The sequence below is a fragment of the Pinus tabuliformis genome, chromosome 3_1 (genome assembly GCF_031772625.1).
Source record: "Pinus tabuliformis cultivar Carrire ecotype Pingquan chromosome 3_1, CPIR1, whole genome shotgun sequence".
In the NCBI taxonomy this organism is placed as follows: Eukaryota; Viridiplantae; Streptophyta; class Pinopsida; order Pinales; family Pinaceae; genus Pinus; species Pinus tabuliformis.
Genome location: NC_142301.1, coordinates 36557622 through 36584842, shown reverse-complemented (window position 1 = coordinate 36584842; position 27221 = coordinate 36557622). Strand labels below are relative to the sequence as shown.

At 38.9% G+C, this 27221-nt stretch overlaps 1 protein-coding gene across 1 annotated transcript in view; it reads right to left on the bottom strand.

Annotated features, from left to right (window-relative positions):
• Window positions 1-6033: 6033 nt before the first annotated feature.
• The window catches only part of LOC149185650 (Methylthiotransferase), an 83427-nt gene continuing 62239 nt past the window's right edge, over window positions 6034-27221 (bottom strand). The window contains exon 3 of the mRNA XM_089410757.1: window positions 6034-7104. Within this exon, the coding sequence (XP_089266883.1) occupies window positions 6518-7104 (587 nt within the window). The 3' untranslated portion in view covers window positions 6034-6517. The remainder of the gene's footprint in view (window positions 7105-27221) is intronic.

The following is a 27221-nucleotide window of genomic DNA, read 5'->3' as shown; positions in this document are numbered from 1 at the left end:
ACAGAACTTGAAGCTCACATCCATTGAAGGAAAAGAATTTGAGGATGCAAAAAAGTATAGACATCTTGTAGGAAGTCTCAACTACCTGACTACTACCAGACCGGATATTTCATTTGTTGTTGGAATCCTCTCCAGGTTTATGCAAAAGCCTTGTGAGGGACATTGGTTTGCTGCAAAAAGAGTTCTAAAGTACTTGAAGGGAACTCAAGACTTTGGACTCAAGTATACACAGGTGGGTGACTTCAACTTGATTGGATACTCTGATTCAGACTTCGATGGAGATAAAGAAATTGGGGTATCTACTTCAAGTTATGTTATGAGTCTTGGATTAGGAGTTGTCTCCTGGAGGTCACGCAAACAATCAGTTCCAACAGATTCCACAACAGAGGCAAAATATGTGGCAGCAGTTGAAGCAACAAAGGAAATTGTGTGGCTCAGGAAAATTCTGGAAGATTTGCAGGTGAAACAAGTGCATTCAACTCCACTCATGATTGACAACACTTATGCAATAAAGTTGGCCAAGAATCCAAAGTTCCATGATCAAACGAAGCACATCAATACAAAATACCATCTGATTTGACATCATGTTGAGGCCAATACAATCCATCTATGCCATTGTTCCACAAATGAGCATATTGCAGACATCTTCACCAAAGCGCTTGGAAGAGAAAAGTTCGAAAGATTCAGAATGATGCTTGGACTCACTAACGTCCCATCAGATTAAGTGGGGGAATGTTGACACCTAATCATTGGGATGGGGTGAATATATGTAAAATAGTGTAAATAGTAAATAAAGAGAATAGGGTTATGAAAAGACATTGGGAGGTGAAGCCTAAGAGTCTCTCCTTCCATGTATATATCCATGAGAAATCTTAATGCAAAATCACAATTCGCATTGTGGAGTTACCTCTTGGCCTACATCTTATGATCACTAATTTCAGGAAGTTGAGGGGCTCTGACTCTAGTCTCGTGGATCCTACCTCCTATCGACAGTTGGTGGGTTCCCTAATATATATGGTAAATACTAGGCCAGATATATGTTTTGCAGTAAACATTATTAGTCAGTTTCAGTTGGAGCCTCGTTGTGATCATTGGACAGTTGCCAAACACATATTGAGGTATCTTCATGGAACTATACATCATTGCCTAAAGTATGATAGTAAGGAAGTCAAGCTAATTGGCTTCACAGATTCTGATTGGGGTGGCAGTGAGACCGATGGAAGGAGCACTTCCTGAGGATGTTTTAGTCTGGGAGTTGCTATGATCTCATGGATGAGTAGGAAGAAAGATCTTGTTGCGTTAAGTAGTGTTGAGGCAGAATATGTGGTTGCATGTGAAGTATAAAAGAAGGTTGTTTGGTTAAGGAAGATTCTGATAGATTTGTTCAAAGAGTCTCTGGGTCCTGCTGTGATTAATTGTGACAATCAAAGCTATATCCAGATGTTTGGAGATCCCGTGTTTCATGCTAGAATGAAGCATATCAACAATAAGTTCCACTTTATTAGGAACTCAGTGCATGATGGGATCGTCAAGTTGGAGTATGTCTCGACAGATGAATAGGTAGCAAACGTACTAACAAAGGCTCTTCCTAATAATAAGTTTGAATATCTAAGGAACATGCTTGGTTTAGTAGATACTATTGATTGTATTGAAGATAAGAGATTGGAATAGATTTGTTGAGGCTTAGTGAGTAAAGCATTGCTTGGGAGGACATATGGTCGATACTTTGTGTTGATGTCTCGGTCCCAAAGTGGGAGGGTGGCATGGGTCGTAGAGCTCTGACTGTGCAATGTGGATACACGTCTAGGTCCCTAGGTTGGTAGTTATGAAGTAAGCTTGATGGTACCTAGAGAGGTTGAAAGCTTGAGTCCACCTTATTCCCACTTGGATAGATTGTCCTAGTCATGAATCTAGTATGTGGTATCGCGATGCCTAAATTGTTGAGGGACCAATGGATATATTGCATTGGTTAGGAATCTAGTCCACGATATTGCAGTGCCTAAACTGTTCATCGTTCATATAGTTTGAAATCTTCCATTGTATTTGCATATTATGAATACCTCCCTAGTTAAGAGGGAGTGTTGGATTATGTAACTAGGTTCGGTCTTCATTAATGTATTTGATTCATCATAAAATGTACTTGTCAAAAGAACAAAGAAAATAGTTTTTATTATTGTATCAATGACTTATTAAAGCATGAGTTTCATGCTTGGGTCATCATTATATTAGTCAAAGTCCCCATTGTGGACTCCTACGATTAATATTGAGTCAATAGAATCATTGTATATTTAAAGAGACCCATTTTGGGCTTTTGAATCATGTAAAAAGGTTTATTATTGAGTCAAATGTAATTTATGTAACCTCCAAACTAAGTCGGCCTAAAGGAGATCAAGTCAGCCTAAAGACACCAATTCAATCTCACTTGGAGCCTATCGATAGAAGCTAGTCGAATTCATTTGGAGGATCTCATCTCAAGCAAGTTCGATATATCTAAGGAAGCTGGAGAAGTGTGAAGTGGGTCAAAGAAGTCTAAAGGAAGTGCGAATTGGGTCAAGTCTAAGGAGAAGGAAAAAATCATAAGTTTTGGAGCTACTCTCTCTGTGTTTCATGCCTTAGTTTGGGAGATTGAATTATTCCAAGTGTTGTTGCTGCCAGTTGCTGCTTGATGTTGTAAGTTGTTGCATAGTCGAAGTTGCTGGGGTGGAAGTGTTGTTGCAAAGGAGTCAAAGATCTGGAAGGCTGACTTGGTGTGGAGGGAAGGTTTGGTCTTTGTCTAGGTTGAAGAGTCTCAAAGAATACTACTGAAGGAAGAGAATTGTTTGACTAGGTTTTCCCCTCGAGCGGGTTTTTTCCCTGGCATAATGCCTACATCTTGTGTATTTTGTTTTGTGATCTTCATACACACATAATATGGTAATTGTTTGATGAAAGATAAGATAATAAAGATTTAAAAGAAGCCAACATAACTCACAAGTAATTATCAAGAAAGAGGAATCAAAACCTAATCTACTTGTATTGATTTCTCAACATTGAGACAATGTTGTTGTATGAAACAAGCTTAGGCGTGTAGTTGTCACCTCCATGAGAGGGAGAAAGGATGAATAAGGTATCCTTTTATGACATGTATTTTTTTTAACATAATATTTGATTTGATGTCCGATATGAACAGGAAAATGGAAGATTGTTTCTCTTGGTAATGCATGAGGCAGTGAGATTGAACTCTTCAGTGAGTTGTTTAAGCTGGTACCGGATACAAGCACTTTGATATGTTTATGATCTTCAGATAACAACATGGATTGATGGATGTGACCCTCTTGGGTAAGGGTCTGAGCTGATCGGGGACATTGAGCTATGCTCTTAACCCCCTATTTGAGCTCCCAAGGTGAGGAATTGAACCTTAGAGCAATTGGTTTTGGGGGACCTCTGGATTTGATAGAGTATACCCTAGTTGGCATCTGTGTTTCCAAACCATCTGGCCAATGGGTGTTGGTTGCTTGAGTTAAGCGTGATCCTCATCATTTATGGTAAGTGACATCCCACTTAAGCTAGATATGCAATTGTTCTACCACTGACTCGTTAGGGTGATGTTGGGAAGATAAACAAATAATAGGATAGGTGTGATCCTTACCATTTATGGTGAGTGGTATCCTTCCTATTATCGCCAAGCAGTATGATAGGTGTGATCCTTACCTCATAAGTTAAGTGGCATCCCTCCTATTATCGCTAGGCAGTAGGATAGGTGTGATCCTTACCTCATAAGTTAAGTGACATAGCGTTGGCTCCCAAATGATGAGGTTCCAGGGTAGTAGCATTGTCTCCCCACTAGCAGTTTTCTTGAGTAGTAGCAATGGCTCCCCGCTGGCAGTTTTCCCTGGTAGTAGCATTGGCTCCCCAATGATGAGGTCCCAGGTTAGTAGCATTGTCTCCCCACTAGCAGTTTTCTTGAGTAGTAGCTTGGAAGCAAGTCCCTGGTTAAGAGGGAACTTGGACAAGTCCTGAGATGAGAGGGAACTTGGGCACATTCCTTTTGTAGGAATGGATACATTCCTTTTGTAGGAATGGATACATTCCTTTATAGGAATGGGTATATCCTCCTTAGTTGAGAGAGAGAGATAGACACATCATTTTTGTCTTCACTTTGGGAAGAAAGAATGGAGGATTGGGTAAGAATCTTATATTCGACACTCTTTGAGGATGTGGTAAGGCATCCAAGATAAGAGTATTCATAGAGGACCGATATTCTTTGAGGACTGAAAATCCAAGATAAGAATAATCCTGGAAGGACATACCCTGTGAACACCCGGGTGGGGTATGTTCCTTGAGAAACAATGATGATGGTGTATATAAATCATTGGTATCGCCATCATTGTGCTCTGATCTTGTAGAGAGATAGATCTCTTAGTCAAGGCCTTGTTATGTGACAATGTTGGATGATATGATGCTAAACAGATGAGTTACCAATCCGAACTTCTTATGAGAATTCTCCAGATTGAGAATGTCCAAGTATCTTGTATGGATTATGAATACCTCCCTAGTTAAGAGGGAGTGTTGAAATATGTAACAAGGTTTGGTCTTCATAATTACATATGCAATCATGATTTTATGTATTTAATGAAAAGAGAAAAATAAATTATTATTGTTATTCTTGAGGCATGGGTTTCATGCTCAAGGGAGATTTATTTTTAGTTCAAGCACCTATTGAATGCTTCTAGGGCTTGTCATTGAGTCTACAAGTCAATTGAGTCATTGTCATGTATGAAAGACCCTTTCAGGCATGTTATATATTGTAAAGAAATATTTATTTGAGTCAAAAGACCCTCCAAGACCTCGTCATGGTGCAAAGATCAAGTCAGCCTACATGAAGGGACAAGTCGGCCTAAAGATAGCAATTTGTACCCCTCAAGAGCCTATAAATAAGAAGGAACTCGACCTCATTTGGACACACTCTCAAGCAAGTTCGATCTCCACAAGATAGAAGTTGGAAAAGGACGAAAAAGGAGAAGAAGAGCAAGATCGAAGTTTTGGGCCTCTCTCTCTCTCATGTTAGGGTTTTTACAGTTACTGGGCAAGATGAAATTCTGAAGTTGCATCGAAGCTGTGAAGTTGCGACGCTGCATCAAAGCTATGAAGTTGTGAAGCTGTATAAAAGTTGTGAAGTTGCAGCTAGGTCGAAGCTGTGAAAGGTTGAAGTTGTGAAGTTGTTGGGTCGAAGTTGCAGAAGAATATGTTGGTCTAAGTTTTAGAAGAATTTGTTGGGGATCAAAATTGCAGAAATCACTGGAAAGCAGGAAAGACTTGACTTGGTATTGGCGGGTCTTGGTCAAGGGTCATAGGTCTTGGAATTCGTCAATTGAAGATCTCTAAGAAAAGAAGAATTCTTGCGGGTTTTTCCTCTGAGTTGGAGAGGTTTTGGCCCTCGCTGATTGCCTATAACTTGTGTCCTCTTGTCTCATTGTTTTTCATTGTTTGGTAGTTGTTTAATAGTAAGAACACTAATTATAATCAAGTGAAAGAAGAAGCTAATAAAGTTAAGTAAAAATACATCACAAACAATTAACAAAGTAAGAGAAATCGCCTATCTTTCTGCCCCTAGATTTCTCAACACCACAGATAGTGATACTACTAAAGCTATCGACTTGGAATCCATTGCTCCATAGCTAATGTGCATATAATTACCCAAAATAGTTTAAAATCTTTTGCAAGGAGCCGATTAATGGAGGAATCAGTGCTAAAGAAGAAATGCATTCAACAATGCCAACAGGAATAAAAACATCAAATATTAGTGTTTTAGAACCACATAGGCCAGAAGCAATACATGTGAACCTTTAAAAGAATGCATCTGACCATGCAGACAGGAATACATGTTTTATAACTAGTAAAGGCCCTGAGTATACTTTTGAATGTTCTGTAAGTTGATACAAGCATCACACCATTAACAAAGCACATTTATATGCAAAAAACAAAGCAAACCTAGCAACTTTATTTATGTTTGCAATATAGAAAGTACGAAACACGTCATCTAGTTGCAAGAAATAAAATCAAGTGGGAAAACTGTGGAAATTAATTGGTAAAATATCAGCGTAGCGCTCATTAAGAACACATCCACTGTCAAGTTGTCTTCGGTATTCAACAGAAAGTACAGCCAAATGTGAATTGCCTCTTTATGTCAAAACTGAAAGTACTCCAAGTTGAGTGTATGTGTGTTAATTACAAACTTAAATTTGTCACCTCATTTTACACAGACGAATCTATGGCATTTGCTAGACAATCCCTACAGATTCCTATTAATCTGTAGGATTCTGATCGTTTTGATGGTTGGCAACCATCAAAGAGAATTCTCATAGGGGAAAGGTTATCTTTCGATGAAAATGAATATTCCACTTAAAAATGTAGATTCCTTGCCCCGGGCCACTCAAAGGTTATACATAAGAATACAAAATGGTGAATTTTGGTCAGATAATACATCATGCTTAATTCAATGTGCCAACACGGCATTTTCTAATGAGTCTAAGAAATCCTAAATTACTTGTTGCATTTGTGCTAATTTCTCCATTTCTCTACTCTTCTGATAGAAACTGGTTAAATTTGTCAAACCAAGTGCCTCTCCGAACAATGTTGCTCGACTTGAATTTCTAATAAGAACTTCAACATAATCACCAATAAGTGGGTTCCTTTTATTACCATTTAGAACTGGGTTGAAGGAATCCTCTGCAGGTCTGTCTCCAAGACCAGCTATCTCCATTCTATGGAGTGGCAAGTTACTCACATCTGTTAGGGGCACATTTCGAAAGCTTATCCTATGTCCCCTGTCACTTTTTCCAATTAATTCACTTTCTGGAGCTCTTTTATTGGGTCCCTCAACAAGCACAAGTTGAGTCGTACCAACCTGTGAGTCATACCTCTGACCTGTTGATTCCCGGAAAGCACTGATGAGCTCTGACAGCCTTCTTTGTTTGACATCATATGGAACATCATCTACATAGTTCCGATGAGCATGTGTTTTCTCCCGTAGACTGTAGGCAAACAAGTATGCCATATCGTAACCTACGGAGTTAATGAGGCTCAATGTATTAGCATGGTCCTCTTCTGTTTCACCACAGAATCCTGTAAGAAGAAAAAATTGTAAGATACCGCATTCTCTAAGAGTTTATTGTGAGCACAACAAATTTTCAATCTTTTTCACAATTTTTCAATACTTTCATGAAGAAGAAAAAAGACAACTGTCACTTTAGTTGGTAATAATACTACTCCAAGGGTTTGATGAGGCATATGAAACATCTAGAAGAAAGATGGCCAATGCAATAAGAATTGAAAGTGTCAAGATTACATCTATTATGTGCACTAAAATAGAAAAACAGGGTTTTCGTAATTACCATGCTATAAGTACATTCATGGCTACACTCTTTCAACTTTTTAAAGACAGCAAGGGAATGTGAAAAAAGATAATACTTAGTATTCAGACAATGGAATAAACTACCGATTTCCAAGTAATGGCCCAAAAAAGGCATAGTAAAACTTTAAACAGACCAAATTCAATGATATAACGAAAACTCCATGAGTAACAGATGCAAGAGGACAGATATCTTAAAGCGTTCAGATAAACAAGGAGCATAGGTATGATTCTAGGGTGCAAAGTGCTCCCAAGTCATAATTATTGTTATGATGAAGTAAATAGCTGCTCTGCAAAGGATCTCTGTTTGGGCCTTCAATTGAAGCTTATGCAGTATAGAAAAATAACAAGACTCATAGAATACCACCTGGGGATGCCATGTAGAGAAATGGAAGTTTGGCTAGCAATCAAGTATTTTTAGTACAAATTTGGCACTCTTATATTGTATCAGGTTCCACATTGTGATTTTCATCACATTGATGGGGATTGTAGCTGGTACCCATGGAGCATTTGGATGGATTTGAGGGTAGATACCTACATGGAGCCTTTTCTCTTCTTGAGAGTGGATTATTTGATGGAGATCTTTGGAGAAGATTCACTTCTCTATGATGGACGGTCATAGTTGATGGTCATCTAGTGGTTTGGCAGTACTTTCGTACCTTTGTTTGATGGAAGCACTTTTCTCATGTTGGATCACTGGTGGGGAGATCACCTTGTTATTTCCCCTTTCTCACAACATTCTAGTCACTAGTCTCACTTGGTTGTTGCATGGTGGGTTCATGTCTTATTCTTAGTTGTTTGTGTCCTCTAGCACATGGTGGGGTGTTTTCCTTGTATTTTACCTTGGTATTATTCATATTTCATCATATTTTCACTTTGTACCTTGGTATAATCCACATCACACTCATATTCCATTATATTCCCATTCCTAGGATACACATAAGTCATTTCATCTCTATTAATATAGGTTTCACTTCATAATTAGCTTTTCAATTCACATATCTTATTGTTTTACAATTTCCATGTGTCAAAACATAAAGTGGTTCAGGATTTTTTTAACTAATTATTAAACCCAAACCTCAGCTTGAGTGTTAGATTATTGGCTTAATAATATTTATATATTCTAAACCTCCATTGAGGCTTCATTCCCTAAGTTTCACCTTAAAATGTTTTAATCATTCACCATGGAATGCTACTTTATGTTCAATCTGGTACAACACATGAAGGTAGCACTCCCCCTTGGTACACAATGTTGAGGCAACATGAATAATAATAATAATAATAAAGAAAAGAAATTTATGATTTACTAATGGTTGCCCTCTTTATCAATTCATCCTTGTCCCTTGGCACACATGTTGAGGAGGTGGTTAAGCATTGCACATGGTTTGAGAGGTTAGTTATGCATGCACCCTAGTCATTTATTCACACCAATCATCCTTATCCATGTGGTACAACCTGCTAGACCTATCCAAATGCCCCGACTTCTTGGCACATTCTTCTAGTCTAGTAGGTGGTGCACTCCACTAGAGGGTCCACATGCACCTTTGAATGAGCCATGTTCACATCTTGTTTCAACTTATTGACTTTTAAAGTGACTATGAACTAATTTAACCTACTTTGGGAGGAGATCCATTGTACATTTTTTGATATTGCTTTATGGAGTGACTTCATGAGAGAGAGGATCTACTTATTGCGTCTTAACATGATCAACCACCTTGGGAGGCATACCTTCTTTCTTGAGCTTATCAACCACCTTGGGAGGCATACCATCTTTCTTGAGCTTATCAACCACCTTGGGAGGCATACCATCTTTCTTGAGCTTATCTTGTTGGAGGTTGTTACATGGCATAACTAACCACTCATTATTTTATTATTGTTTGTTTTGTCACATGAGTTGGTTATGTGAGAGAGCATTAAAATAATGTTTTCATTAGAGATAAGGATGTAGCTAGATAATTGCAAGCATATTTTATTGTTTCTTCCAGGATAAGAAAGCTAAACTTGAACTTGAAGAATGGAGTGGAATAGGGGCTTGTAATGTAAGATGGAAAGTGGTAAATATGGAGTAGAGAGAGATGGGGCTATGCTATCTCAATCATGGCTTCCCAAGTAGTGCCCCTCCTATACCCATTGGGCCATTATGGGAGGTCCCACTGGACTATGATTGAAAATTAACCCCCCATTTAAGGTGAGGGAACATGATCACAACCAAGACCCTTCTTTCTTCCAAGTTACCCCATAATCCATGTCAAATGCCTAAATATAAACAAGCATAAGCACCCATTTGCAAAATGAATAAAATATATTTTGATCACAAACCCACCTTCCAACATGTGCTCTTGCCAAATGGGCGAGGAAACATATGACTGAAGCAGGTGGCAGAGATATGAATGGCACGTCATATCGGATACTAGTGGCTCCTAGGGGTTGTTCGCTATCGACTAGAAGAGATGAATAGGAGAAAAGTTTCTCCTATGGGTCACCCACTTTTGGTGGGTAACAGGTACTTTGATCATTTTGCAATCGAGTGCTTATGCTTGTTTGTCTTTGGGCATTTGGTATGGATTATGCGATGATTTGAAAGAAGGATGGGCTTCAACCATGATCTTGTTCTCTCATCTTAAATGGAGGGTTAATCTTCGATCCTAGTGCAATGGAACCTCCCATAATGGCCTAATGGATATAGGAGGGGCACTAGTTGGGAAGCCCAGATTGAGATAGTGTAGTTCCATCTACCCCTATGTCATACTTAACACTTTCCATCACACATTACAAGCCCCATATTTTTCCTCCATTCTTCGGGTTCAACATGTCATGAGTTCTTTGGGATTTGGCAATCATATGTTTGCAAACCTAGGTAGGGCCTCGAAACTTTGCCCTAGGAGATTGATGAGCTAAGAGAAACATAAAGAAGCATATCATGGCCACAACAAAACAAAAGGAAAGAAAAATCAAAACGCAAAAGATGGCCAAGGACATAAAGATTAGCACATGGGCAAAAGCCTAACATGAGCTCTACCTCACTTATTATGCCCATCACCCAGTTTCTAAGCACATGTTGCTCCATTACATCAAAAGAAGGAACCCTTGCATGTCCCAACCCCGATGAGCGATGAAATGACTGATCATTGAGGGGTAATACAACTACCACAACATTCAAAGCAAGCTCTAACCCTTGAGCTATGAGCAATAATACAAATAAAAATCAAGAATAAGTAAAAGGCACACAAGAGGGGTGGAAAAACAAACGTTGAGTTGGTAACTCGTGCATCCACAAATGCTTCCTCGTAACATATATACACTCAGGATGCGTACACCCCCATCAACTGGTCCCTTTGACCATGGCACTTAGCCATTAAGTCTTTTTCTCTCTACTACCATCATTATTATTCACTAACACCTATCAATTGAAGGGTGTACTAAGGAAATGTTACTTCCCCTTAGGGGCTGGAAACACCTATTAAGGTTGTCCTTTAGCCCCTTCTACCTAGGGAGAAAACATTGTTACGAGTTCAAGGTCCTAATTTTGGAAGGGGGTTCTTATTTGAAGTATTAAATAACCCATGATACTCAAGCTTGGTTCACTTAAATGCAATAATGATTTTTGTCCCTAATGAGTAGTTGCTTTCACTAGAATCTATGTTGTGATTGTCAGGTGGTTCAGTAGCCCATGTCTTGGGCACCTTCCCACAGGTACCCATGCCATTAGATAAGTATATTGGCACAAACAGATGAAGCATTGAGTGTCTTCGACATCCTAGCAGTAGCAACAAATGGCACATGTTCCAAGGCACCTCTTGCACCTAGGATGTTGGATGAATTTGCACCTTATTTGATAATTCTTCAGGATGACACACCTAGACGTAGCATGCCCCCGAGTTGTCCTTAGCACCAATTGATGAATGGCAGTTGATTCAGGGCCGAGAAGAGGATGGTCTCACCTTCAAAGACTAAGGAGGGTTAGTTGCACCTAAGAACCCTCAACGTTGGAGCAGAGAAGGCCACTTTGAGCAGTTGGAGACCCATGGAGACCACTTTGTGTTGCCCCAGCTGGAGCTTAGGAGTCGGGACCACACAAGAGCTAATGAGGTTGATTTTGTAGGAATTTACAGGGTAAGTTCCTCAGATATTACACCAAAGGACACTGCTCACAAACAGATCACAGATCAATACAACAGTATTCTTGACGTGGTTAAAACCCTCAAAGAGGGAAACAGTCCACGGCCTGAGCCAAAGCAGCCACTTCAGGCAATTTATTAATAAAAGAATGAAAATTTACATAAGCTTCTCTCATGAACGACTACCCTACAAATGACCCTCCATGCTCTTTAAATAGAGATCATGGACCAATCAGGTGTTAAGCCACAGATCAAGTGTCGGTAATACCGAGGAGAGAATGAACCGTCGGATTACTTCATGTCTAGAACATATCGTGACCATCGGATTGTAAGTTACAAATGTACATAGTAAAGAAACACACTTTAACTAACTCTACACTAGACCAAGTTATACTTAACTATTTCCTATGTGTCGGAATATCCTAACATCCCCCCTTAAGAACAACTTGGGATAGGATTGAAGGATGTACAAATATGACACAATAGGAGAAGGAAGGAGGCATTAGAGCCTATCCCCCCTTAGTGACAACTTCCGGAATTCCAACCATAAATCGAAGTTCAGTAAACTTCGTCTCTGTGAGAGCCTTTGTAAAGATGTCTGCAACTTGATCATCGGTTGAACAATATTGCACTTCAAGAACATGGTCATGAATGAGCTTTCTGATGAAGTGCATGTGTAGTTCAATGTGTTTGTTGCGCTGATGTTGGACTAGATCTTTGCATAGTTGAATGGCACTTTGATTATCACACCAAAGTGTAGTCGGATGTTGCTGCTGAAAGCCAAACTCTGACAAGATCTAACGAAGCCACAGGGCTTCCTTACTAGCTTCTACGGCGCCACAATACTCTGCTTCTGCTGAAGAAAGAGAAATGGCACTTTGTTTCTTGCAAGCCCATGTAATAGGTCCAGAACCAAGAGTGAAGACATAACCTGCAGTAGACTTCCGATCATCAGGGTCACTAGCCCAATTGGAATCAGTGAAACCAACCAATAGAGAAGATGCTTCTACACTATAATGAATCCCAAACTGAATTGTACCTCGAACATAACGAAGTATTCTTTTAGCTGCTTTCCAATGACTTTCATGTGGGTTTTGCATAAACTGAGCAATAAGGCCAACAACAAAGGAAAGGTCAAGACGAGTATGGGTCAGATACAAAATTTTCCTACAAGCTGATGGTATAAGGTAGCATCAACTTCAGGGGAAGTACAAGTGACTGAAAGTTTGGCTCCAGACTGAAAGGGAGAAGGGGCTGGCTTACAGTCTTCCATGTGAAAGTGGCGTAGAAGATCACAGGCATACTTGGACTGGGAAAGGGAAATACCTTCCTTGGATTGCAAGACTTGAAGACCAAGAAAATAATGCAAGTGTCCTAAGTCTGTCATTTCAAACTTCTTTTTATGGATGGACTTCACATGGTTTATAAGGTTGCGATCACTACCAGTAAGGATAAGATCATCAACATAAAGAACAAGAATGATAAGAGATTTACCCACTTTCTTGGTGTAGACAGTATTGTCAAAATGACACCTATAAAAGCCAATATCTAAAAGAAAGCTATCCATTTTGGCATACCAAGCCCAAGGGGCTTGCTTGAGACCATAAAGGGATTTCTTAAGCTGACATACAAGGCTGGAGTTTGGTTGTATAAAGCCAGGAGGTTGTTCCATATAAATTTCTTCATGCAAGTCCCCATGCAAAAAGGCAGATTTAACATCCATCTGATGGACTTCCCATTTGAAAGAGGCAGCAAGGGAAAGAACAAGGCAGATAGAGTTCATTTTGGCAACAGGGGAGAAGGTTTCAGTATAGTCAATGCCTTCAACTTGTGAAAAACCCTTAGCAACAAGACGAGCTTTATGTTTATCAACTTTTCCATCTGGTCCATACTTGGTTCTATAAACCCATTTGCATCTAACGAGTTTTCGTCCCTTTGGAAGAGGAACAAGATCCCATGTGTCATTTGACAATAATGAACGATATTCTTCATTCATAGCTGCGTCCCAATCTGGATGGCCTGAAGCTTTTGCAAAGGTGTTAGGATCACAATTCGTTGAAGCTTGAGCCAGTAAGAAGAGGCTCTATCGAACTGAGAACGTGTACGTCATTGATCTGTAGGATCACCTGCAAGAGCACCTGCTGCATACCGAGTAGCAGGGACCTATTTTGGACGCTGAGGAGCTGAAGGAGGATCCTGAGAAGGTGGGGGAGGATTGTCATCCTCGCTGTCATCATCTGAAGAAGAAATATTTTCAGAAGTAGAAGGGATAGAGAGAGGTGGCACATCCGCCGAACTAGGCTTGTAGGCCGATATATTTTCAGCAAACTTTACATCTCTTCTAATGATAACATTTTTGGACTTAAGTGGAATAAGTCTGTATCCTTTCACAACTTCAGAATATCCAACAAAAATACATATTTCACTCTTAGGTTCTAAAGCTTTATGTTTCTCATCTGGAATATGGGCCCATGCTTCACTTCCAAAAACACGAAAGTGACTTACATTTGGTTTAATTGAGCTCCATGCTTCTTCTGGAGTGATATTCTTTAAAACCTTAGTAGGAGTGCAATTTACTATGTAATTTGCACAGTTAATTGCTTCTGCCCAAAAATTAAGACTAAGTCCTTTAGATTGAAGCATACAATTAGCCATTTCCTTTAAGATGTGATTCTTCCTTTCAGCTACACCATTTTGTTGTGGAGTATATGGAACAGTATGTTGCATTTGAATTCTATGCTCAGTGCAAAAGTTGATGAATTTGTTGTTAACATATTCTCCGCCATTATCTAATCTTAGCTTAAGAATTTGATGTCCAAATTGTTTCTCAACAAAGGCCTTAAAGGCCAAGAACATGTTAAAGACTTCACTCTTGAGTTTTAAGAAGTATACCCAAGTGCGTCTAGAGAAATCATCAATGAAAGTTAAGAAATACTTGTAGCCAGAGAATGAAACAACTGGAAGTGGACCACATAAATCACTATGCACAAGTTGTAAAGGGGCTGAGGCGTGCCAAGAGGCACGTTTTTCAAAACTATCCTGATGATGTTTTCCGAGTACACATCCGGAACAAACACCATCTCTGCAAGATACCATAGGAAGACCTGTCACCATATTTTCTTTACATAGATTTTGAAGGGAGCGATAGTTTAAGTGACCAAATCGCTCATGCCAAAGTTTGCTCACTTCATCATTATGAGCAACAAATACCGAGGGAAGTGTTGATGACCCAAAGTTGTTAAACTTATACAACCTTGTAGAATCATCAACAATGCCAGTAGCTAAAATCTGTCTAGGATCTCTTAGGTCCTTAATTACAACATCGTGAGGTGAAAATTCAACGATTTTACCTTCACCTAAATGAGTTATCTGATATACAAATAGAAGGTTGCAGGATAAGGTTGGAACACATAATACATCATTAAATTGACCATTGTCTAGATGAATAGCTCTAGTCCCTACAACACTAAGAGATCTATAATCACCAACATATATATTTTTGGTGTTACAATCATTTAAAGAAGAAAACATGGCTTTGTTTTTGGCCATGTGATAAGAAGCTCCAAAATCAATGAGCCACTCATGAGAATGAGAAGAAGAAGATACATTTAGTGCATAACCAGACCGAGATGCTTGACAACCACATGCAGAAAGTGATATTCCTGAAGATGAAGTTGAAGTTGAAGAGTGCTCCAAATGGATGTTATGCTTCTTCATTGCTGCTTCCAAGGATTCCATCTTCTTAAAGCATTTGGATTCTAAGTGGCCATCTCAATTACAAAAGTTGCAATGTCTATCAGTCTTCTTCCCTTTGTTTTTATTTGCCTTATCATTTTATTGAAATGATTTTTCATTTTGAGACTGAAATTGCTTAGGACCCTTGTTTGGTTTAGGACCATTCTTTTTAGGATACTGCTTCTTAGGATTCTTTGAATTTGGTTGTTGTTGGGCAGCTAAGGCTTTCTTAGAAGAGTTTCCAAGATTAAGAAGACCAAGATGTAAGAGTTTTTCTTCTTCTCTTATTAAAGAATCACAAAAGGCATCAAAAGAGGGGGGCTTGTAGTCTTGTCCTTGAGAAATAAATACTTCTCTAGTAGAATGGAAGGTGGAAACAAACACAGGGTAGGCTGGTCCCAACTTAGTAAGAATGGAATAGATAAGGCTACCATCTTCTTTCTTAACCTTAACACCTTCCAAGAGAAGTCTAAGGGTTTTGAACTTGGACAAAAAATCTTCGATGGAAGAAAAATTATTGGGGTCCAACGTAAGCAACTCATTTTCAAGTTGATGGGCTCTAATTTCATTTTTAATTCCAAAAACTTTAGTGAGTTGTTTCATTGCTTCATTAGCGGTATCAAATTCTGCAATATGGAATCTAAGGTCTGGAGAAATAGACATCCCTATCAATCCACGTGCTTGATCTTATATATTTTCCCATTTGGCTGCCCTATCTTCATCTTTAGGTTTAGTTTCTTGGCCTGAGGCTATTCTGTAAAGACCTTTACTTCTAAGTAAATCCACAATGTAGGACCACCATTGAAAGTAGTTGGTGCTATCAAGAATAACTTGGCATGGAATTTCCATTTTAATAGAAACTGAAGCTATAGATGTTGAAACTAAGTGTTCCAATGGAAAGATCTCGAAAAATTAGGCTGATTAAAAAAAACAGCTCTGAAAACGGCTTTCAGATGAAGAAGTTATGGCTTTTTGAAGAAAAGTTGTTGAAGATGTCGACGAAGTGCGTGAATGTGCGGAAATGAATGATAATGTTGTATTTAAAAAAAAAATTCTCCCCTTTCCAAACTTAATCTAATTAGCCCACTTTAAAAAAAAATATTTTATGTGACTCACTTTTATAAATAAGTGAAAATCACTTTTACAATGATACTTTATGAGCTACCCACTAAATTGTAACTTAAATAAAAGATAAAGAGACTTTAAAATTATAAGTGACTCACTTTTTATAGTGGGTAAGAATACTTTTACATAAAGTAACTTTAAAACTTAAGTTACATGTGCTTTTTGAAAAAGTAATTCAACAAAAAGAAAGACTTGAACCCAAGACCTCTATTCTCATAAAGTAACTTTGGACCAAGTGAGCTAGTTTAAAAGGCTAATAATTTTTGGAAAAGAGGAAGGGTTTGTTTCTTTTCTTTTTTTTTTAATCACTGAAGCTTTGGGGTGCGTGCTTACTTGAAAAAGCTTTTTTTGCCTACAAAACAAAAAAACACACAACCCAACACGGACATGCAAAAAAACCAAACCTTATGGCTTGAAGTTACCTTTCGCTAGAAACTAAATATTTTCCTCAATGTTTCTGATTTTCCGAGATCACACTAAGGCGCGACAAAAAAGAGCATACGCATGAGGAAAATCCTTCCTTTCTGTTATTGATTTGCCCAGATCGCACAGAGTCGCAGAGCAAAGAGCATACGCAGAAATGAAAGGTATAGATCCGGTAATAAAAAACTAAGAGCTAAATAAACCGAAATAAACAGAGAGATGAATAGCTAAAACTGCAAAAAAGATTGTATACCTCCAGATCTTAAAAATGACATAGCTAGGGCTATCGAAAACCTTTTCGCATGAAACGAAATGGGTTCCTCACTGGAACGGATGCTCCTAACACAATAGAGCAGTCCTCTCAGCCCAAAAGCAGTCAAAAACAGTGGATCTAGGAAATGACAGTCAGATGCAGTTGTACCGGCTTCCGATTTGGATCACCAACGGAGGCGGCCCTCAAATAGCTCTGAGATCATGTAGGAATTTACAGGGTAAGTTCCTCAGATAGAACACCAAAGGACACCGCTCACAAACAAATCACAGATCAATACACCAATATTCTTAACGTGGTTAAAACCCTCAAAGAGGGAAACAATCCACGGCCTGAGCCAAAGCGGCCACTTCAGGCAATTTATTAATAAAAGAATGAAAATTTACATAAGCTTCTCTCATGAACGGCTACCCTACAAAGGACCCTCCATGCTCTTTAAATAGAGATCATGGACCAATCGGGTGTTAGGCCACAGATCAAGTGTCGATAATACCGAGGAGAGAATGAACTGTCGGAACACTTCATGTCTAGAACATATCGTGACCGTCGGATTGTAAGTTACAAATGTACATAGTAAAGAAATACACTTTACCTAACTCTACACTAGACCAAGTTATACTTAACTATTTCTTATGTGTCGGAATATCCTAACATCCCCCTTACGAACAACTTGGGATAGGATTGAAGGATGTACAAATATGACACAATAGGAGAAGGAAGGAGGCATTAGAGCCTATCATTTGAGGCCAACCCTCAAATCTTGATTTTTACATGCTTCTACATCATCTTGGACACCTCATAGCACTTGGACATCCCATTTGGAGCTTCTCTCATGCATGATGTTACCTCTATGGATCTTGCGGCTCATACTTGTGGGCTAATTAGGGCAATTATTGTTTAAGCTAGTGGGTTGGCTTGTAACCCAAGGTTGTGTTGTAATCAAACTTGTTTTCTAGGGGCTTTTAGGCTAATTAGCTCTTGTCCTCCTCATATAAATAGAGGAGAGGCTCATTCATTTCTATTCATCATCAATCATGACTATTTTGGCCCTCTTTGGAGATTTTCAACCCTCTTATATCTTAGAGAGATGTGATCTATGGAGAACTTTTATATTCGTGCTATTTTCTTGGCATTAGAGAAGTTATCTTAAGATCAATAGTGGATTATACATGCATTTTATCTTGTAAGTGAATATTGTTCTTCATAAAAAATTTATCTTATGTCTAATGTATGGAATGCATTGATTATCTAGGGTTTTTCTATTGCACCATTTATTATTGAAGATCAATTGTATAGAATCTAGATATCATCATTGTATGCATTACTCATGTATGAAATGTGAATGATAATCCCCTTGGTGAATCTTTGTAATAGCTCTCCCAAGTGATATTGATCCCTCACAAAGATAATAGTTAGGGTTTTGTGCTAAGGCATCAAAACATCCTTACTCCTTTGCAAGATTTAGCTAATCTATCACACCCATAGATGCCATCAACCCAAGGAGTGTTGAAGAATCAAGGGCAATTAGGTGTAGTGTGATTCTTCTCGACTTGATAACAATTTGTGAAGTCTTTACAATTTGTCTTGTTAGCTTAATCTTCTTCTTCTTATTATTAATGCATGTGTGTGTACTTCATCACACTGCTACCAAAAACTTAAGAACAAGAACACAAGATGTTGGCTCTCTGTCAGGGCCAAAACCTCTCTTCTCTTGAGAGGAAAAACCTTCAGTAAATATCTCTTATTGATCAAAGTCAAACCCTAGACCCTTGACAAGAAGATCCTCCAAGCACAAGTCAAACCCTTTCAAGATTACTTCCTCTTGCAACACTTTGTCCTCCTCCTTCCAGCACTTTGTCTTTCTTCCTTCGACACTTCTTCTAGCAATTGTAGAGACCTTAGATTGTATGCTCTAGAATGATCCTTGACCTTTTCTTCCTTCGCTTGAGATGGAGCCTTTCTAACTTAAGAAGATGACCTTGTTGCCTCCCAACCGAGCCTTCTTCTCTTTCACAAAGATTGTAGACTTAGAGTAGCAATAATGCAATCCTAGTTCTTCGTACGTGTGAGGGAATACCCTCACAAGAACTATGTTAGACTTCTCCTTCTTCCTTCACTTGTATAGCCTTCTTCCTCACTTGAGTGAGAGGCCTTATAGGCCTAATTATCTAGCCCAACCAACAAGATTATATGATTGTGATAGTAGTGTTGTAATGATCGCAGGAAGAGGCTCCTTTCTTCGCACATGTGACTGTAACAACCTTATTATACTTCGGCCTTCTTCCTCGTTTTCGCATGTGTGACTATAACAGCCCTATTATACTTCGGTCTTCTTCCTCCTTTCTTCGCTGCCCTTGAAGACTCTTCTTTTGTCCTTCAATTACCTTTACTGCCTTTATCTCGCCTTCTACCTTCCTCGATTTCAGAGATGAGGAATGCTTGACGTTGGAGGAATGGGCAACCTCTATATATAGAGGCTTGTCCCTCCTTTAGGCCGACTTGCTCTCTTTATTTCAGATTGCTTCTTTTGATGGTGCCATTGCTTGGAGGAGACTTGACTTTGTTTGGAGGTATATTCTTTGACTCTAATACATAAGTATACATAGTGTAACATGCCCTTAAGGTCTTCCATAATTTCTTTTGACTCTTTGACCCACCTATAGCACTTTAACATGTGCTAAACCTATTTCAATGAGCAAAAAACTCATTGACAAATATAATAAAAATAATATTTCTTTTCTTGAATAAATACAAATATCAAAAGTACATTTATGAAGACCGAACCTAGTTACATTTCCTTCAACAAGGACTAGAAATTGGCCTTGTCAATTTGGTGATCAAACCTCATTTTATCCATATACTTAAATTTCACACTCTTTCTCTCTCCCAATTTCGGCCCTCTTAACAATAACTAGCGTAACTAGGGCTTAGTGCGAATTGGTATAGAGGAAAAAAATTGGGTGGTGGAAGGATTCAACATCAAGAGAAGATTTGGTTGCCTCAAAATCAACCTTCTTTGGTGGCTAATCTTTCCATTTTAAGCCTTAATTCTCTTGCCCTAGCTAGTTTTCCCTAAGTAAACCCTAGTTTTGCTAAGCTTCAACTTGAGGACTTTTTGAAGGTTTCTTGTGCCATTGGCTTGCTAATATTCACTATTTGGAAACCTTTTCTTAACACATTGACCTTAGCATATTTCCATTTTGCTTGTTATTCCTCAAGCCTTATGTCTAGTGTGCCCTAATTAGGCCTTTCTAGAGGATGTGAATTGCCTTATTTCCTTTGTTTGAGCCTTGTACATAAGAAGAACTATTGATTTTTCCTAGTGCCTCAAATCAAGTCTATGTCTAATCACAATCATAAACACACTGAAATACATAACTTCAAGCACTTTGCACAGCAGAAATGTAACCACAGTTAATCAACAAAGTACACAAGACAAATATTTGACCCAAAACTTATTTTTATTATTCCTTCAATAAAACAAATGTAGGGCTCCCGTACTAGGGATCATGACCCTTACAAAACCCTGATACAAGACAACTAGGACTTGAGGTCAACTTCTTTTGACCCTCAATCTGCCCAAAAGACCAAGAATAAAACTTAACTTACTTGTTGTAGCTAGCTTCCAACCCTTTCAATCCACTTTTTCTTGACACCTGGTAATCCTTTGCCTCCTTTACTCACAGAGAAATTGCTCCATCAAGATATATGCATATCAATTGCTCATAATGTTCTTTGTCCTTCAAGAAATATGGCATATATCAACCCCAATTTGGTCAGCTTCTCATATTAGATTTTCCCTTCAAATCTTTGTATACTCAACCCTTTACCAGTAGTTCAAACACTCCTTTGTTGAATAGGCTTCAGAAATCCACTTGAGGTGCCTCCCAAGCTACACTTCTCAACAATCCCTCTTCGCAAGGGAGGTACTTCAATTCCTTGGAAGTAACTAGTCGGGAACACAATCCCAATCTCTCGCGTCCACCACTGCAGCATACCCTGAAGAATGAACATGTTCCTCAGAAGTGTCCTTGCTACTAGAAGCCTCTTGCTTCTTCCTCTCCTTATGCGCCTACAGGCCATTCCATGATTCCTTCTTGCCAATTGCGGAAGTCTCCTTGCTCCCCATTGACTATGCGCTCTTCTTGGGTTGTGGATTCTCCCTCAGAACCTACAAACTCTCACTCGAACTTGACTCCCTTTGAGTCTCATAAACCTGCTTCTTCCCTTCATCTATAGGCTTTCCCTTCAGCCTATATAGACCACTCTCCATAACTCCAATGACTACTCCAGTAGAGTTAGAGCCTCTGGGCTTGAGTATTGCCTTCCCACCCCAAAGTATCACCTCAAACCCCTTCGCCTTGACCATTGAGGCAGACAACACGCTGCACGTGAGCTCTAGTATCCACAGTACATCTTAGACTTGTAGTAGCCCTCCTGAACCCATCTTGAATGGCACCATGCCTGACCCTTTGAAAGTCTTCTAACTTTTATCGCCAACCCTCACATGCAATTTCGAGTCCCATTTTGTTAGAGTCTCAAAAACTTCCTGCGGTCCTATCATATGCTTCAATGCTCCGCTATCGATGAACCATGCACCCTCATCAATGGTGCCCTCAAAGAAATGAGAAACTAGAGCAAAGTCTTCCTCAAACCTTCTTGAGAAGGCATTCAGATCAGCTAAAGATGTAGCAGCCATTGCTATCTCCTTCTTCTTCTCATTATCTCCCTTCTTTCGGCGTGGACACTTACTCGCATGACCATGCTCGCCACATGTGTAACATTTTACCTTACTCAAGTCCTTCATCGCTTTGCCCTTCATCTTTCCTGCAAAAGCCACGTTCTCTCCATCAAACTTCTTCTTATGAAGATCCTCGTCCCGCAATTCCTCTTAGATAAATGCATCCCATAACCTGTTCCAATTTGGTAGCTTATCTCGAGCAATTATGCCTTTAATAAATGGCTTCTAAGTTCAAATTAGGCCTCTTCTAGGGCTCGGCCTCCCATAGAAACACCTACACAATCTTTGAGGCGTTGCGACCCTCCACAACGGACTAGACTGAGGCTTGTTAGGATTCTTTCCAAGGCTTGGCCCTCCTCCCTGTACACAGAATAAAGAACAAACCTCAATCATAATTTTTGGTGGCTTGTTGCTCCTCAATTCGACCTAGACAAAGCCCTTTTAGGGCACGGATCTAGCACATAAAACTCGACCTAGCTTCTAGGGAAAAACTCGACTTCTTTTCATCACAAACAAAACATAAACTTGCTCCTTCTCCAGCTACAATTGTTCCTGAGGTTCTACCTCTCTCCTTAGCTCGTTATGCTTCTTGAGATGGGTTGCTATGATGTGGTGAGACCTCTCCTTTGGTATCCTATATTTATACTTCTCTGACTAGTGACTTAGGAGCCCTTAACTCCATTCATGGTGTCCTCTTTCAATAATTAGAATAAAAAATAATTAACTTTAGGTCTTTAACGCACAAAATTGGGTCCAAGGCCCACCAACTTGGGTACTTTGCACACAAAGATCCATTTTTGTGGGTCAAATCCACACAAACCCAGTACCCCAAGGTTTGTGGGAGTACCTCCCAAGCTACATTTTTCAACGAGAACCATCCTCTAGTAGCCTCTAATGTCATCTTAACCCTTAAGCCCAAAATATATCTCATAGGTGACCTATATAATGTTGAAATTCGATTGTAATGTAGAATTTTTGATCTTGATAATTACTTGTGAAGAAATTGTTTTTCTCTTTTTTGCTTTTCTTTGTTATTGGACAAGCAATTATCAACTTAACCATTCAAGTACAAGAAAATAAATATCACAGTGCACAAGAGACAAGAGACATCAAAAATTAGGCCAGAGGCCAGGGCAAAACCCACAAGGGGAAAACCCAACAATCCTTTCCTTATAGAACCTTTGTCAACAAGAGAGAAAACCAAGTCATAGACCAATTACCCAAGTGCCAAATCAACCCTCCAAGCAACAACTGTCCACATGAAGTTTGTCCACAAGATACCATATGTATGTCCATAAGTTTGCCACAAAGATGTGTCATAGGTAACTCGAATTCCACAAAGATGTAGTGTCATTGGTAGGTTGGATTCCAAGAAGTAGTGCCACTGGTAGCTCAAATTCCACAAAAGTATGTGCAACAGATAGTTGGGATACCACAAAAGTATGATGTCACTGAAAACTCACTTGACCATAGACAGGTGTGCCTCGGGAAACTCACTTGATCACAAAAAGAATAGTGCTTCAAGTAGCTCACTTAATTACAGAGAAGGTGCCTTAGATTGTGCTTCAGATTCGCATGTCACAGACCCAAATTTCCTTCCACAAATGAAGTGTGAATTGGTTTCCAAATGGTGGAGTAATGGTGTCGATATATAGTTGTTTCCTCATCCGAAAAGATGCCTCTAAAAGCTGAGCCGACTTAACTTCTGGAAGGCTAACTTGGTCAACTTGGAGACACAAAATCATGCTTTAAAAAAAATCAATTTTCTTTCTTTTAAATGTCTAAATAGGACATGATAAAAATAACTTTTCCTTTGACTCATATACATTCTTTTTTACTCTTTACAAGATCATAATTATGAGGACCAAACCTAGTTACAATTTCAACACTCCCTTTTAACTAGGGAGGTATTCATAATTACTCATCGAGATATTCTCAAGTTGAAGACTTACATAAGAAAGGAGCCAGATTGATAAGCATCATCGATGATAAAAACAGCATTGTCAAATTACCAAGGCCTTGACAAGTAAGCTCTATCTCTCCACCAGATCAGAGCACAATGTTGGGAGGCATTCAATAGGACACCACACAACTGCCTCTCCAAGGCACATACTCCACCTAGGTTCACCAGAGTATGTCTTCCACGGGACCATTTCCTACTTGTCACTAGGAAATATCGGTCCACCAAACCATTTTTAAATCGAGTCAATGTACTTGACTTAGGGTGTTAATGCTAATCAACCATAGTACATGACACAAGAATGTCAATCCAATATCCAATCCACCATTCTCCCTATCCATGTACTTGACTTAGGGTGTTAGTCCTAGCTACAATACATGGCACATGGAGAACTGGGTGTCCATCCTCACTCCCTCTCAACCTGAACACCTAGTTCTCAGAAGTACTCATACTTCCCTTACATTAGCTACCTGTTCATCCATGGAGATCTATTGTAGCTTCTTGGTTCCCATTTGCATTACATCTCGAATCATAATGTGCTTCGACGTTCCATGTAAAATCAGGTTCTCTGACAATCTTTATACAATGAAGAATCACAGTCGAATTCAGTATGCCATCAAAAAGTTCATCAAATATTTTATGGAGCCAAACTGCTTAATTGCACAAACTTCCATATCTTTTGCCTCCTCAGTGCTTAGTGCAACAAAATCTTGCTTCATGCTCTTCCAAGAAACCATAGCAAATCCCAAGCAGAAACAACCACTAGTAGTACTTCTTTATCATCAACATTGCTAGCCTCGTAATCAAATCAAATACATCAGAGAACCTATCAACTTCCATTATTCAAATTCCGAGAGGATCTTGATTGCATATGTCCCTCGACTAAGGGAGTTTTTACCGAGTTTCTGTCAAACCTCAAGTCTCTAGTAGTGTATCAATCCAAGATTCTTTATGTCGAGTTATGCTTCTAACTCCATCTTTTCCTTTACCTCAAGAGTCCTTCTATCGTCAGAAAACAAATCATTCTTGCTCTTAATCAATCAATCTCAAGACACGAGGTCTTTTTCAATCATGAAGTGCTCTCAAAATTCTTGGGTAATTCTTCCAACTAAGATAAATGTCTTATCATGATCCTCTCCCTCTTACTGGAAGAATCTTCTTGCTTCCATGATACTATCCAGTGCATGCTATATCTTGACTTCTCAAAAAATGCATATTTCAAACTGCCTGCTTCTCCTGTATTTAGGAACATCCTCTTGCTTTACTACATTCTTCCAATTTTTTATCTGTTGTCAAAGCCTAGGCAGCTCTTATCATTGACCTATGAGCTTTATTAAGAGGCTATGGAAGAACACATACAATTAACCAAAGTACATAGACAAGAGACTATCCAAAGATAAAGACAATAGCAACAATAGCAATAAAAGAAAGGAGATGTAGAGTACTTATCCTTTTGAGAAAAGTCAACTCCCTCTTAATCTTGGACCTTTTGTAATTTTCACCGTCCTTGTCCTCACATCAGCATGATGTCATTTTTGTCATTCCTAAGAGATAGAGCTTCTTCTTTCAACAGAAACGATTAGTCCTAGGGTTTTCTTAGTTCAGAATTTTGCTAGGGTTTACAAAACCTAGATGCTTCAATATCCAAAGTCTTCAAGACCTGTCATCTTTCAAATTGCAAGTTCTACATGTATACTAATGTGTTAGCTACAAATCCTAAAAATGCCATTGACAAGCCTTGAACTTTCGTTCCAATTTTCATCACAAAAACTTAATTTTCATATGCATGAATTTGAATACTCATGAGAGCAACACCTATTAATTTTGATTGTCTTTGTCCTCAAAAGAGAGGATACAGATCCTCATACTACATCAGATGTCAACAATGTCTAAATGTGATTCCTTCATAGTAGAGCTAGCAATGTGAATGACGAGGTCTTCTAAGAGCATACATCTTAGGTTTGATGAACTTAGGAGACATTGGCTGCAAGAGGATTTTGAAATGGTCTACAACATAAATCTATGCCTAGCTTTTGAGATATGATAACAAAAGATTATGTGTACATCTTGAGAAGCATTATTTCAACCTTACCTGTCCAACCTTATAATCCTTCTATCACAGAGATCAGCTACAGAAGCTCGGTCCTCTTTTCACGAAGTTTCGGTCCATTGCAACATAGATAATTTATCTTTCTTCAACTGATATATATCGTTTCTTCCAACACAAATACCTCAGGTCTTTCGGCCTTCAAATTAGGATACGAATCACAGTGAATACAGCCCTTAAAACACAGAGATGAACCTTTAGGTCCTCAAGAGAGATCTTACAGAGAGATTCGCTGCACTTTAATCATAATTTCTTCAGTCTGCTTTAAGATATCAAGTCTGTAATGTCTTGAATAGTTTATGCTTCTTCCATATACAAGCTCGGATTTGTCTTGATTCTGATTTCTTGTTTAGTCTACAGATTATTGAAAAATGAACCTTGCACAAGATATATGACTTGGTTACCAGATTATTCTTCAGTCTTGTATCGAAAGAAACTCAAACTCGCACTTGTCCTATTTCCTATAAAGAAACTAGATCTTGACTCCTCAGGCTCTTTCGTCTTACACAAGAGTACAATACTACAAACTAGAGATTGTTTATGACACAGACCATCCTTCATTTGGGGCTCCTTTACAATTTGGGCTTGAACAGAGATATCACAACTTTGATTCGGATGCCATGTACCACAGAGAGAACTCAGACAGAGATGACTTGATTCTTCAGACTTTGGTATGCACAGAAATCGGATCAATTGCAGACCTGATAGAGCTCGTACTTCTGGTTATACCTCAGAGAATTTGACTTAGAATTTCGGACAGAATTTCGACTTGTTTCAACATTAAGGAGTTTGGATCATCACAGGTCATTGGCATACAGAGATTACTCAACTCGGAAAACACAGACTTACAATTTCATAGAGAACTCGGCCCATTACTTCAGATGCCACTGTTCTTCAACTTCCTTCAACCTCGCTCTGAAACCATGTTGAAATTCGATTGTAATGTAGAATTTCTGGTCATGATAATTACTTGTGCAGAAATTATTCTTCTCTTTTTGGTTTTTCTTTGTTATTCATCAAGAAATTATCAACTTAACCATTCAATTACAAGAAAATAAAGATCACAGTGCACAAGAGACAAGAGACGCTATAAATTAGGCTAGAGGCGAGGGAAAAATCCACAAGGGGGAAAACTCAACAATCCTTTCCTTATAGAATCTTTGTCAACGAGAGAGAAATCGAAGTCATAGACCAATTACCCAAGTGCCAAGTCAACCCTCCATCGAGAAGCAACTGTCCACATGAAGTCTATCCACAAGATGCCATATGTCCATCCATAAGTTTGCCACAGAGATGGTGTCATAGGTAACTCAGATTCCACAGAGATGTAGTGTCACTGGTAGCTTGGATT